The sequence below is a fragment of the Nanorana parkeri genome, unplaced genomic scaffold (assembly GCF_000935625.1).
Source record: "Nanorana parkeri isolate BGI_ZX_2015 unplaced genomic scaffold, ASM93562v1 scaffold14, whole genome shotgun sequence".
NCBI classification, from domain to species: domain Eukaryota; kingdom Metazoa; phylum Chordata; class Amphibia; order Anura; family Dicroglossidae; genus Nanorana; species Nanorana parkeri.
The window spans coordinates 2,776,923-2,791,161 of NW_017306282.1; the positions used below are offsets into that span (position 1 = coordinate 2,776,923).

The following is a 14,239-nucleotide window of genomic DNA, read 5'->3' on the forward strand; positions in this document are numbered from 1 at the left end:
TTTCAGATGCATTGTCGGATGGAATACATTTAGTGATACTAAGAAAACTTAATATGTTTGGCTTTTATTCACCTTAGTATCTTTGAGTGGATAAAATCAGTGCAATTACCAGATACAATAGGTTTTCCCAGTCCTGATACTGGTAAATTGCATTTCACAGATACGTTTTTAAAGTTATACTCCAGTCAAACCTGAAAGTAGATGTAAACACTAACTGGATAATATTTAGAGGGTTATTCACAAAGCTGCCAAAGGCAGCCAAGTGAATAACCCAGCCGAAGTGGAATGAGCCGAAGTGCAGAGGGACTTCGACTCAGCCAATCCAGATGAGCAGTAGCTCCGGCATCTCACTTGCTGCCGTTCGCCCCTATTCTGAAAGGGGGCCGCACGGCAGTGAGTGAATAGCCAAATACTGCCGAGCGGGATTCGGCTCAGCTATTCTGCTCGGTACCTCGGAGGTAGCGAGCAGAATAGAAAAAAGGTTAAAAAGAATGAGAGAAAAAAAGAAAAAATAGTTGCCAAATTATTTTTAAAATGATAAAAAATAGGAAAATGTTAAAAATAATAGAAATATTTTAAAGAGAAAAATTAAACAAAAAAACCCAATTGGGTGGAGCTAACGGTGACAGCTAGCTCTGCTCAACTGTTTCCTATTGGCTGGCACCTTCATGCAGGTCCCGGCCAATGAATAACAAAGTCACGGCCAGCTCCACCCAGTTGTTATTGTTTAATGACAGTTTAGTGTCCCCAGGTAATTCGGCGATGCTGATCTGTCATTACAACTGGGTGGAACGAGCCGTGAGATCACGGCTGGCTCCGCCCAACTGTCATTTGCGGGGAGAACGACTGGCCTTCGGCAGGCCGCTCTCCCCGCATCGGCTGTCACTTCGGCTCAGTCGAGCCGAAGCATATGCCTTCTGCTCTCCTGAGCCGCTCTGCCGCCTTTGGCTGCTGTACAGGTTTATAGTGAATAGCCCGTACAGCAGCCCTTCAATTCGACTGCACCGAAGGACTTCAGCGGCCGAAGAGAGCCAAAGGATCAGCCGAAGCTACAGCTGGATCCTTAGTGAATAACCCCATTAGATTGTGAAAGCACTGTGTATTATAAACAATCAATATTTTTTTCTAATAAAATATGTTTTTACTAGCAATGCACCGATACTAGTATCGGTATCGGTGCCGATACAGAGTATTTGGGTGAGTACTTGTACTCGCCCCAATGCTCCGATACTTACCTCCGATACCAGAACTTTCGGTCAGAAGGAGATATCAGGAAGCCGGGAGGCAAGTCATGACGTGCCGCCTGGCTTCCTGATTGGTTAGGAGGTCAGGCTGCCTACCAACAAGTAAAGCTGGCTTCCTAGCCAATCAGGAAGCCGGGTGGCATGTCAGGACCCGCCTCCCAGTTTCCTGATTGGCTAGGAAGCCAGCTTCACTTGTTGGTAGTCAGCCTGGCTTCCTAACCAATCATGAAGCCGGGGGCACGTCATGACTCGTGTCCTGACTTTCTGATTGGTCAGGAAGCCACACCGCCTAGAAACAAGTGGAGCCGGCTTCCTAGCCAATCAGGAAGCCGGGAGGCGGGTCATGACGTGCCACCTGTAAATAGGGTCAATAGGGTTGAAGTCAGGTCACTGAGCAGACCTCTCGAGTTCCTCCTAAGTCCACACCAAAGTCATCAAACCATGTCTTCATGGAGGTGGCTTTGTGTACAGGGACACAGTACTACTGGAACAGAAAAGGGCCTTCCCCAAACTGTTACCACAAGGTTGGAAGTGCACAATTGTCTAAAATGACTTTGTATGATGTAGCACTATCAATAGCCTTCACTGCAAATACCTGAACCCAATAAGTAGGTGTCCACAAACTTTGGCCATATGTCCACAAACACAAGCATGAAGGTCACTAATAGAACTAAGGTCTGACTGAGATGAAAATGAACAGATTTTAGAAGGAAAAAAACGCCATTTAAAATTATCAAAAAAGTTTTTCCTTTTGGGACTGAGCTATGCTGCAGAGGAACCTCACAAACTTTGAATTGCTGGATTTAGTGATAATTTGAAACCCTAGTCGACATGGAATAAAAATGGTACATGCTTTTTATTGCATCTATTATATAATTTAGGAGAGCTCACTGCAGCAGGCAGAAAATATTAAAATGACAAATTCTGGAGGTAATCAGGCCGAGTAATAACATATCTGATGTTCTTTGCGACTTAAAGTAATTGCCAGCTGATCGGTAGCCAAGTGCTATGCCAGGATTATGTCCGGGGTGTGGGATATTCCCAGAGGCATCAGCCTTGGCAAGCAATAGGACTGCAGTTACTACACATACCTCCTTACAGAAATGCCCTTTAACGAAATTGATTTTCTTTTTTATTTAAAGACCTCGGTATTTAAACCTTATTAAAGGAAATAGCCAAAAAAGAAAGTTCAGTTGTTCATCCGATCAAAAACACTTTCTGAAGCAATTTGCTGCTAACATTACTAATAAACGCAGCACATGTTTTTTTGGCATAAATATCGAAACAGTCATTTTCTATATCAGCCTGGAAGGTAAATTCGTTCAACATTTTGGCACCTAACTTATAACCCGTTTCCAGTTAGACATTTTATTGCTAGCTTTGTAGCAATGCATTATGGGAGGGGTTAGCCAGGTTTTTCACCCAGAACCTTATATATTTTTGCTAATTAATGCAGATAACGTTAAATTGCATTTGTGGCGATGGCTATTAACATACATTTGTCTTACTAAAGGCAGTGAATAGTCCATAGCTCCAAACTGTTCCTCTTTTGAAACCAAATCCCTCTGTCCCTCATTCCACCTCAAATGTCCCTCATTTAGCTCTGGAGTAGAGATCTGTATAAGCAAGTGTACTATGTAACTATGGGGTCTATTCACAAAGCTGCCGAAGTATCTGGCCGTAGCTTCGGCCGATCCTTCGGCTAGCTTCGGCACCAGGACCCCTTCGGTTCATGGATCCTGTGGCCAAGAAGTAGATGGCAAAATACTAGTTACTAGTATTGCCTATAGGCTCCCTTCAGCTGATCTTTTCCCTTTTCCCTATTACTAACTTTCCATTCCATGTTTTGCACTGTGTGGAGACAGCCATTTTGGTAGTGGCAGGGCTTTGTTTCCTCATATAAGAGCTTCCCCTGATGACTGGTGATCTGATGAATGGCAGAGGAATATTCAAGAAGCAGCAGGAGAGGTGTGAATAATCAAGTAGCACAGATCTACAGAATGAATGTGGCAGAGCAGGGAGATTCTTGCATTGCAGCTTCCTCTCCAGTAAGGAGAACAACAAGCATCTTAATAGTGTGCCTTACATTCTGGGAAGTAAAAATCTAGTGCCATGCTGCCTATACACTTGCTCCTGTCCCATAGTCAAGCTCCTGCATTATGGGTATGGCCCATTTAAGTATATGGGACTTTAGTTTGCAGGTTTTCGGCAGCACAACACTAGATTTCTACTGGCCAGGATGTAAATAATTTGAGGTAGGGGAGTACAGTTAAAGAGGCTAGGGGGTGGGCTGGGAGTGTTTTCAGAATAAATATAGACTAAATAGTCATATAGTAAATAAAAGAAAGTCTTGTCTACATCTGATGCCTATTTCATACGCACACCAAAAATGGTACTACATACAAGATAATAAAGATAAGGGAGGCACTTCAGCTGCACTGTACACAACCGAAATCACGCACAAAAAGTTCCTTATAGTCAAACTTTATCTGATTAGCTAACTGCTTACTTACCTCACATTATTTACATCCTGGCCAGAAGAAATCTAGTGTTAGTTAGTCACAAAACATGGAAGAACTCTATTTGGAAACATTGAAAGTCCAACTGCAGCATTTTTTTCTCTTTTGGTATGGATGGAGTGGTGAAGGGTTAAACGTTTTTGTTTTTTTCTGTTTCTGCACTCATTACTAGGTAAATTTTTGTTCACGTCCTTGTGTGGTCATTAACACTTTCACTGTAATGGCTGTATTACGGTGTGGCAATATCAGGATTTGGTGGCAGTCTCATCTTTTATATTTTATAGAAAATTCTCAGATTTTATTGTTTTTGTGTGCATTAAAATAATTGAAGTGTATTTTTTTCACTGAAAATATAAGTTTGTTAAACAGCTGCGCTAAAAATAATCAAAAATTGCAACTACCATCATTTGATTTTATTGGCCCTCTGCTCTCAGGATGTTTTGGTATTTAAAGTGTGTTTTCATGTATAAAGTGAGCATTTTAGCATGTGTGTGCAAAATGAAAAAAAAAAACTGATAAATGAGTTAAAGGGACAAAATCTACCCAGACGGTAATAAAACATTTTTTTTTAAATGAGTTAAAGGGACAAAATCTACCCAGACGGTAATAAAACAAAGTAGAGAGGGGTCAAAACCCCTACCCACTGGAATGATCACTTGCAATGTGGTCGCTGTGACAGGAATTGATAGCAAATCTCTCCAACAGAGACACAGGTAACATAGCAAAAAAACTAATGATAACCCAAAAAAAAAACAGGTAGACGTATAATGCCTAAGGCACACAGAGAATACCCTCTTAGTGTAACATTGTAATAAAGCAGTTGTTCCCAATGTTTTTTTTTTACATGTGTACCCCTTGGCAGTCCATTTGTATAAATTGAACCCCATAGTGGGGGTGGGGCAGAGCTAACAGTGAAGCATGTAGTGTACTGAATGGTAGGTGTGACAAAATTGCACAAACGGTAGTACTGGCTCAAATGCCACTGTGTTGGTGTCAGTGGAATAAAGGAGGGAGCTAGGAGGCTGGAGTAGAGGGCTCTTTGGGGTATGCCATATTGCGGTGGTGTGTTCAGTGTGATTTTGGGGACACTTTTGGGGTGTGCCCTGGGGTTTTGGGGGCTCTGTGGGTTGGAGGGCTAGGCATCTCTCCATGATTGGTACCCAGGCCATAGAGGATGCTGATGGAGTAAGGGTACACTCTGGTGGCTATGGACAGTGCGACTCTAAGGGGAGGTAGGTTGAGCAGATTCTGGTGCGACTCAGGACTTACAATCTCTGTCCTCTTAATGCCAAATTGCAGAAGGCAGAATCTACTCTTAAGAGAAGTGGAGGACACATCACTCAGCTGAGGACTAAATGAGGTGTTGGCAGGCGGAACTATAGAATGAGTGACAGAAAAGATTTCCACAGGATTACTCTGCAAACCTTCTACACACAATTTAGTTCCCATTGACTCCCTACTGTCACAGCCTTTTTCTGCCATTACAAAAATATTTTCTGGTACCCCTAAATGTATCTCTGGTGTACTAAACAACAGAATGTAAATTATAAGTGAAATACATCAGTACATTAAACACTTATAAACTGCAGAGCAATAGCTACAATGAAAGTTAGTACCTGCTAATTAAAATATTTAACCTAGGGACTTAGGTTAACAGGTGTTCCAAGCAAACGCTGCTTTGCTTTTGACCTGCTTTGCCTGCTGCTAGGCCGTGGTGTCAAGCACACCCCTTTGAACTGTCGTGTACTGCTTAATTAAAGTCAGTGGAATTTGCTGACTTGCAGAAAAATGACGCTCCATGTCATAAGCTCCAATATCTTCACAAAGATGTCATGCAAAATATTGAGGTACTCGTCTAAATATAAATAACCTAAAATGTAATAAATTAAGTGTGCCCCCTCCAAAATCCATACTAGACTCTCACAAAAAAGGGGTTCCCCTTTACATCAAAGTCCCCCCTTAAAAGCAGGAGCCCCCCTTCACATCAGAGCTTGCCTTCCCTTTCACATTAGAGTTCCCCTTTACATCAGGAGCCCCTCTCTACATTAGGAGCCCCCTTCTTTCACATCAGAATCCCCCTCTCAATCTAGGTGCCCCACTTCACATCAGAGTCCCCACTTCACATTAAGAGCCCTCTTTACATTAGAAGTCCCCCTTCACATCAGAAGTCTCCCTTTGCAACAGGAAGCTCACTTTCTCATCAGAGTCCCCTCTTTACATCAAAGCCGCCCTTTCATATTAGAGTCCCCCCTGTCACATCAGAGTTCGCCCTTCACAACAGAAGCCTGCCTGCACCATAAAAAGGCAAGATGCTGTGTAAAAATGTCAAGGCACCCCTGAGGAAGCCAGAAGACACGGTGCCTGGGGTGTCATGGCACCCTGGTTAAGGAAGGCTTAACTAGAGTGTAACACAGGGACATTAAAGTAATCAAATTAAACAATATATCTTGTGTCACATTGTGAGTGCAATATTATCATTTTTATTTTTTACATTTTTACATTAAAAGAAGCTCTGTACTATGCCAGTGGGCTGTTTACTCTTTATGATTATGAGGCTTATTGTAATCATTTTAGTTTGTTTTAAAATCTGTGATTCCATAGCAGAAAGCTGCATGCAGTTAGGAATAGCTTTGTGCTTGGAATTTGCAGGTAATTATTTAATTTGGCAGTATGTGCAGCAGTTGGAGAATGTAGGGATTGAATGGAACAAGCCATGTGTAACTGTGCATCAATATCTGCTTTATTCTGAAATGTGCTTTCTGTCCTTTATTGCCTTAGGCATGTTTGTAGTATCACATCATTTTTTTTTTTTTTTACTTTCAGGAAATGTTGAAAGATGAAGTGCGCACCCTTACTTATAGAAATTCAATGTACCACAATAAACACGTGTTTAAGGACAAGGTGGTCTTGGATGTCGGCAGCGGTACTGGAATCCTGTCTATGTTCGCAGCAAAGGCTGGTGCAAAGAAAGTATACGGGGTGAGCGATCTACAACCAAAATAATTTCCATAATGTGCTTTATAATACTCGTTAACTGTATGTAAATCCTGACAATTAACTTCTCTTGTTTTGCTCCCTTTTGGTTTGTTAAATACACCATTTTGTTATATCTGCTGCTCGATAAGTGCAAATGAATGCCCGTTGATCATGCTAGAAATCCAGTGCTGTCCTGTGCTCTGTAATCTCTGCAGTCTTATCTCAAGCAGTGTTATCAGCCCTGCTCAGTTGTCCTACGTGAACTGCAGAACACCTCCCCTAGTTCTGCAGACCAAATCACTCAGGAGCAAGTAGTCTAGGGTGATTGCTCCTCTGTAGATACAGTACAGCAAGGGAGCATTGTCACAGTAGGACACGAAGAGTGTGACCCTGCAGCATCACCAAGTGAAAAGAAAGGAAATAAAGCCTGGAAAAAACTAATGCAGCCACCACATCTAAGAACTGGAACAGCAAACTGCAATATATTACAGTTCTGTTCTTGGGTGTACGAAACGATATAATGTAGAATAATTATTTAAGAGATCTTAAAAAAAATAAAAAAAGACTGCTTCAGGTATAACCTGTAGTCACCTAGAGGTACACATGTCTGCAGCAGCCTCCTAAACACTCCTGTTGTGGTTAACTCTCGGGCTATTCTGACGCAGACATTCAAGAGACTGCATCCCCTTGCCCTAAAAGGGGCATTTAAGCATTTGAGCAGATGTATACCATATAAGGAGCTAAACTTTTCCTGTGAAAATTGGGCTTGAGACATCCCATATCATTATTATTCTTAATATTATTAGTAGTATTTATATAGTGCTGTCAACATTACGCAGCACTTTACATCAGTCCCCGCCCTCAAGGAGCTTACAATATAAGGTCCCTATCTCACATGCACATTATAACCAATTTAGACTAGAGCAAATTTACTTACCAGCATGTCTTTGGAATGAGGGAGAAAACCAGAGCTCCCTGAGGAAACCCATGCAAGCACAGGGAGAACATGCAAATTCCATGCAGATAGTGTCCTTCCAAGTTGAGTTTCCACCCACTACATGCCAGTGAGTTTGTCCATTATATTAATGTAAAGCGCTGTGCAAACTATTGGCGCTATATAAATCCTGTATAATAATAATGTGTTTTGTATCTATCTTTGCGCATCACATTTAATAATGATGTGCTCCAGTTATCATATGCACAGCATTCAATGTCCAGGCATAACATAGGTTTACCTAAACTCTGATCCATAATAAAGATATAATGGCAGACATAAAGTATATGTAAATGCGGCCAGTAAAATCTCACATAGGCTTAAACATCGTAATGGAATTTCAAAAGATATATATATATATATTATTTTTTAATTTGCAGTGTTCATTAAAAAAAATCCCCCCATAAAGGTCCTTGTGTAGGCACCTCCTGTCATAAAGTGATAATACTCTGTCATTGTCTCTCAGTTGTGCTCTTGCATTGTCACTATGTCAAACAGACTTTTGATGGAGTTTACAAGCAGCATTAAACAGGTCCACTGTTGCCTCCACTGGAAACTTGCCAGGACAAATGCCATGCAGCCATCACTGATGTGCATATATACAGGATATGGCGGCAAAGAGGTTGCAGAAGATTATTATTATTATACAGGATTTATATGTCGCCAACAGTTTGCGCAGCTTTACAGTATAAGGAAGACATCACAATACAATTCAAGACAATATGGTAAGGAGCGCCCTGCCCGTGAGGGCTTACAATCTAAAAGGGAGGGGCAAGTGATAAATGAGGAGTTAGCTGTGTGGGGATGAAATGTTTGAGAACATGAGGGTTGAGTGGTTAGTTTGAGGTGGGATAGGCTTCCCTGAAGAGATGAGTCTTTAGATCACCTTGAGTTGTGTTAAAGGATTAAAAAAAAGGTGAAAACAAGTATTTATTTATTTATTTATTTTAATGGCAGCTTTCTATTGATACACAGTGATTTGGCAGTCCAAAATGTAATTTGGTTAAGGTTTACATCCACTATAAAAAAAACAATACTTGGTTAGTAGGTTTCCTTGCCCTTTAAATTAAAACAATTTGTTTCCCGGCTTTCAAAGGGTGAACATGGAAATAATATCAGCAGATACATTTTTACAATTAGCCCGCAAGTTACGATACCTGTGGGATTCAGATGCATTGTAGTGTTGGATTGCTTCACTATTTCCTCTGCAGCCATAGTATATCCTTTCCAATTACCAGAGAGATGTTCCTGCCACTTTGATGGCTTGTTACGCTTACAAACACCAGCCTTTCCTTTCTCAACTGACATTATTGAAAAGAAGAGCTTTCTTGCTAGAGAATAGCTGCTAATATTATTGTGCACATCCTAGCTTATAGTGTGAAACACGCTGCTTCTTAAAGGAGAACCCTATCCTAGTTTTAAAATGAGGTATCAATGCAATTTCTAGATATAACAGGGGGGTCTGGGGGTCAGCACTGGCTGTCCCTGGTTCGAATCCCGGTTAGGGCACTATCTGCAAGGAGTTTCCATGAACTCCCTGTGCTTGCGTGGGTTTCCTCCGGGTACTCCAGTTTATTATCACACTCCAAAGACATGCTGGTATGTTATTTGGCTAAATGTTTAAATTGGCCCTGTATGTATGCACGTGAGATAGGGACCTTACATTGTAAGCTCCTTGACGGCAGGGACTAAAGTGCTGCATAAATTGTCTGCGCTATATAAATACCTGTAATAAATAAATTAGCAGATAACTATTCACTTCCTTGCCCTTAAATTAGAAAGCAGCTAACAGGCCAGCCATTACCTAAGGAAGGACCTAGAAATATTGGGGGAATTCATTAAAACTGGAGCTATCATCCTTGGCAGCCAGTGTCTTTAGTTAAGCTTTGAAAATTAAAGAAACAAGCCGATTGGTTGCTATGGGCAACTGCTCCAGATCTTGTCTGCTCCAGTTTATGAATTTCCTCCAATTGTGCCTATGCTTGCCCCCTCTATTACATGATGACTGACAGCACAGATTCCATAGAAGAAAACAGGAGAAGCTGCTATTACATCATGGGACAGAGGTTTTTATTGAATGTTTAAGGCAACCGAAATGCAGCATGCAGTGTTCAGACCAAAGCATTGGTCTGAACAGGTCCCTTTGAAAACACTGTGGGGAACATTTATGAATTAAGTCGCAGCCACTGCATCTGTTAATTTTCCGCCGTTTGCTGATCTTTGTCGCATTAGGAGTAATTTTTTAGGTGGTTACATCCTTTTTAAAAAGCCATATAGCCAAACCTTTTTTTGACTTTTTGGGTACTTTGAGTACATTTACCAATGTACTCCTGTGACCCAAAGTCAGTATATAGCAGGCTACTTCCCTCTATATGCTGACAGCGCAGAGCTGCAACCGGGAAAGATCCTGACAATATTGTCGGGATCCACCCTGCTGCCTGATTGACAGCTATATCTGCCTCGCCAGAGCCATCGGTACCAGCCTCCTGTCTGTCCTTCCAATAAACACTAGAGGAACAGAGAGTGGGGAAGGGGGAATCCCTGTGGGGATCAGTGGCTGGCAGTCTGCTCTCTTCAGGGAGAATCCGCGAGTTGAGCAATCAAATGTGACCGCTCAGTTCTCAATCTATAGAACCGGCATTTGACATCTGCAGTGCCACACACTACCTCAAACTATTGGCAGGAGTCAGTGGCGGAACTACCAGGGTCGCAGAGGTCGCGGCCGCGACCGGGCCCTGGAGTTCTGCCACTTGGAGGGGGCCCAGGACAGGAGGAAGGGGCCCCTGGTGACAACTGATTACCAGGATATTTATTATCCTGGTAACCGCTAATGTCAGTCCCGGGACCTCTTCCTCCTGTCCTGGGCCCTACATGCTTCACGCTGCTCCCCTCACCTTGTTCCGGGCGCAGCGTGAAGTATCATCCAGCCGGGCAGCAGCCAATGAGTGGGAGCGGTGTAATCCCCGCCCCCTCATCACACAGAACTGCTGCCCAGTGCCAAATAGAGCTGCTGCGGACACGAAGGGGGAGACCGAGACAGCTCTAGCAATTGGCCATAATGTGGTATTACATCATAAAACATGAAAAGACTTACTGAATATGTGTTGTTGTTTTTTATTATTAGACATTCACTTTAAGTTCATAAATGTATGGAACATTTTGCACATTTGTAGATCTGTCATGTTTTGTGCCTCTTCACAGATACTTTTTTTCTGTTCTTTTGGGTTTTTCTGCAGATTGAATGTTCCAGCGTTTCAGATTATTCAGAGAAAATTATCAAGGCCAACCACTTGGACAACAGTAAGGCATTTGAAAATGTTTTCATGTTGGCATGTAAAGGCAAATATTTTATTTGTCATTACTGCTGGTACTGCCTTGATATTTTACATTGCTAAACATGAATGCACACAGCATTTCCTCCTCTGTAGAACGGGAACCATCATTGGAAAATCTCTGTGAGCAATAACAAACACTCCTGACCCTTACACTTTTTGTTGCTGGAGAGTGTAATAGGAAACGTGCACTGAGATAAATATGTAAGCTTTTACTGCTAACCTCCATCTTTGAAAATGTTACCTCTCTGGCTGTCATGGAACTATAGGCAAAAATGACATATATGATGCAGTCTGTCAGTAGCATTAACCCAGCATTTTTTGTTTTTCTGAGTCCAACCGGTAAAATAGCATTATAACGTTAGTCCTGCCACTAGATTCATTATTTTTCAACTTCCTGTAATAGGGTGACAACACTGTGCAATCTGTAGTGAAATTGCACATCTGCGTTGGCATCCTGTGGACAGGCTAGTTTTAGTTGGACATGTAGTTTTGTATGTACTTTAACTAAAAGGCGAACAATTTACAGCTGAATTTCAGCTAACGCTTCTTCGGCAGTAACATGTTTTTTTTTCTCTTTTGAGATAAAGGTTTAAGCAATATGCACAAAGCTGACCATTGTAAGCACCCCCACCAGTGTTATATGGTTTGTCCCAACCCTAGAACTGCTACTTTACCTGGACAGACTGCATCAGAAATGTCATTTTTGCTTTTGCCCTTTGTTCTTCTTTAATATCTTCAAAACTGTTGTGAGTCAGTGAGCCTGAACAAGTATATGGACCAGGAGTTCTGACTTCTCTCTGACTTTTCCTGAACAGCATACTTGTTCCATGATAGTCATTTGGAATGTATTCAAGAGTATGTATAGGCAGACCTTTTTTTATTTTGGATGGCGTAGGAAATGGTCAGCTTTTTTTTTAGTTTGTTATTTGTTCGTATGCTATAGGGTAGATTTCCCTTCAGTTTCAGTCCTGGAGAGGCTACAGGAAGTGAGAGGAAATCTCTACACAGTGAAGGGAATTACCCATCTTAAGCCAATCATACACTATACAAGCTGATTGTACAATCTCCCTTACATCTAACATCAACTTGGCAGTGCAGGGGCCTGTCTGATTTTGATACTAACTGAATCGATTGTTTAGGTCAGTCCATAGTTTTGGTAAATATAAAAGAGATTGTACCGAGATCGTACAATCAGATTATAGACTATAGAGTAAATGACCAGCTTTAGACAGTTGTTTCATAAACCAGTGTCCTCATTGGACAGAATTACCCATGCGTCCTGATCGTGTCCTGCTGACGCACTTTAGCAATTACAGCTTTCACTTTTTTTAAGAAAAGCTCCCTTTAACACTTTCCCTGCAAAGGCGTTTTTTGCACACGTTATAATCCACATTTTAGACCTGAAAGTTGCTTAAAACCCCCAAAACATTTTATATTCTGAAAGCAAATTCTGAAAGCATGTAGATTAATATGGTAGCAGTAGGTAAATTTTTACGTTGCGCGATATTAGCACAACTCTTTATCAAACCCAACATTTTTGTAAAAAAATACACTTGTTAATTTTAGTGCCCAAAAACAAAATATAATACCCATTTTGTTTTTTAAATGTTGATTTTTTGTAAAATATAAACATGAGGTTACAACGAGTAAATAGTTACCTAACATGCCCAGATTAAAAATTGCGTGCGTCTGTGAAACGGCGACAAAATACGGTACCCCAAATTGTCCAGACCATCAGTTTAGAGATATACATGAATATTGGCCCTAGAATTATTGCTTTCACTCGCATCCGATGCATCCGATGCGTGTTTATGGTAATATGCACGCTTGAGGGCGTGGGACTTTCATTTTTTAAAAATGTTTACATTTATTTTAATTTAATTTTTTTTACACTTTTTTTATACCTAACTTAATTGCTATCACATAGGGGGCTCACAAGCCCCTATGTGATAGCAATAGTGGTGACAGGTTCTCTTTAAGGTAACATTAGGGGTCAGTTAGACCCCTAGTGTGACCTTTCTACTCCAAAGAAGCTATTCAAGTGCAGATCACGCTCCAATAGCTTCTTCCCTGGTCTCTGCCACCGGGGCATGACAGCCGAGGAACCGCAAGTGATGCAATCAGCGTCACTTCTGGCCCAATTCAGCGGGGAGAAAATCAGCAAACCGATGTCCGCTGGTCTCTTTCCCTGCTTCCCGCCCACTCTAAGGTGGGCTCTGCAGGGTCTCAGGTGGGCTATACACACCTCTTACCTGTCAGCCCCGATCCCCTGTCCACCTCCGCTGTCCGCTACTGGCTGTCACTGACTCAGCAGCGGCTGTGAGGAGGAACGCGGCGCTGCACACATCACTGACAGGTTGTCGTTGATCTAATAGCGTCACTTTACTCCTCACACCCGCCAGTGACAGCCAGCAGCCTGAGATGCCATAGCGACCCAGGCGGCCCGCACGGCATCAGGGGGATCTCCTGGCCGGGCCCAGCTGTGCCCCGGGACCCATAGCGGCCAACTGGGTTTATTACACCACTGCTCAGGTCTGCTGCAGTGCACGGGGCATGCTAATATGAGGAGAGAGCAGAGTGACACAGTAATGACCTCATCAATCCTGTGCTTCTCTGGGAGAGCGACAAGACCTGTACGTGTTACTTAACTGCAGCAGAGAAAAATCAGGTCTCCTGCATGCCCAGACTGAACTGTACTGTATGGCAAAAGTGTGTAAATCTCCCAACTGGATAGACAGAAATGCAAATCCTTTGGCAGGTAAAACAGCCCCCTTAAATGTATTTAATCTGTGCATTTACCTAGTTTGCATGCAGTTCAGCTTTTTGTAAATGCTCAATTATATCCTTACATATATTATATTAAACCTTACTACACGGCAACATGTAAAATTCATCCACCTAGTAATTCCAATTTTCATCACATCATCCTCTGTATTGTGACTATATGAAGCCTCTTGGTAATCCGCTGATTTTTACTGGGAGTTATAAGAACTGATTATGTACCAGTAATCATGAGGATGGATTAGAAACAATAACTGGTGAAGGTTATACACATGAGACCTTAACGGAAATGAAAATTGAAGTCATATACCTAGAACATTTTATTCTTTTTGATTAAATATGTCACATCCCCCCCCCCCCCCCCTCCATTGTTTTTCATAATTATTTTTC

At 41.8% G+C, this 14,239-nt stretch overlaps 1 protein-coding gene across 2 annotated transcripts in view; it reads left to right on the top strand.

The window, feature by feature from the left end:
- PRMT8 (protein arginine methyltransferase 8) overlaps positions 1 to 14,239 on the top strand; it is a 129,223-nt gene that overhangs the window by 73,580 nt on the left and 41,404 nt on the right. For both annotated transcript variants that reach the window (XM_018557789.1, XM_018557782.1), the window contains exons 3-4: positions 6,587 to 6,742; positions 10,970 to 11,033. In XM_018557789.1, the coding sequence (XP_018413291.1) occupies positions 6,587 to 6,742; positions 10,970 to 11,033 (220 nt within the window). The remainder of the gene's footprint in view (positions 1 to 6,586; positions 6,743 to 10,969; positions 11,034 to 14,239) is intronic.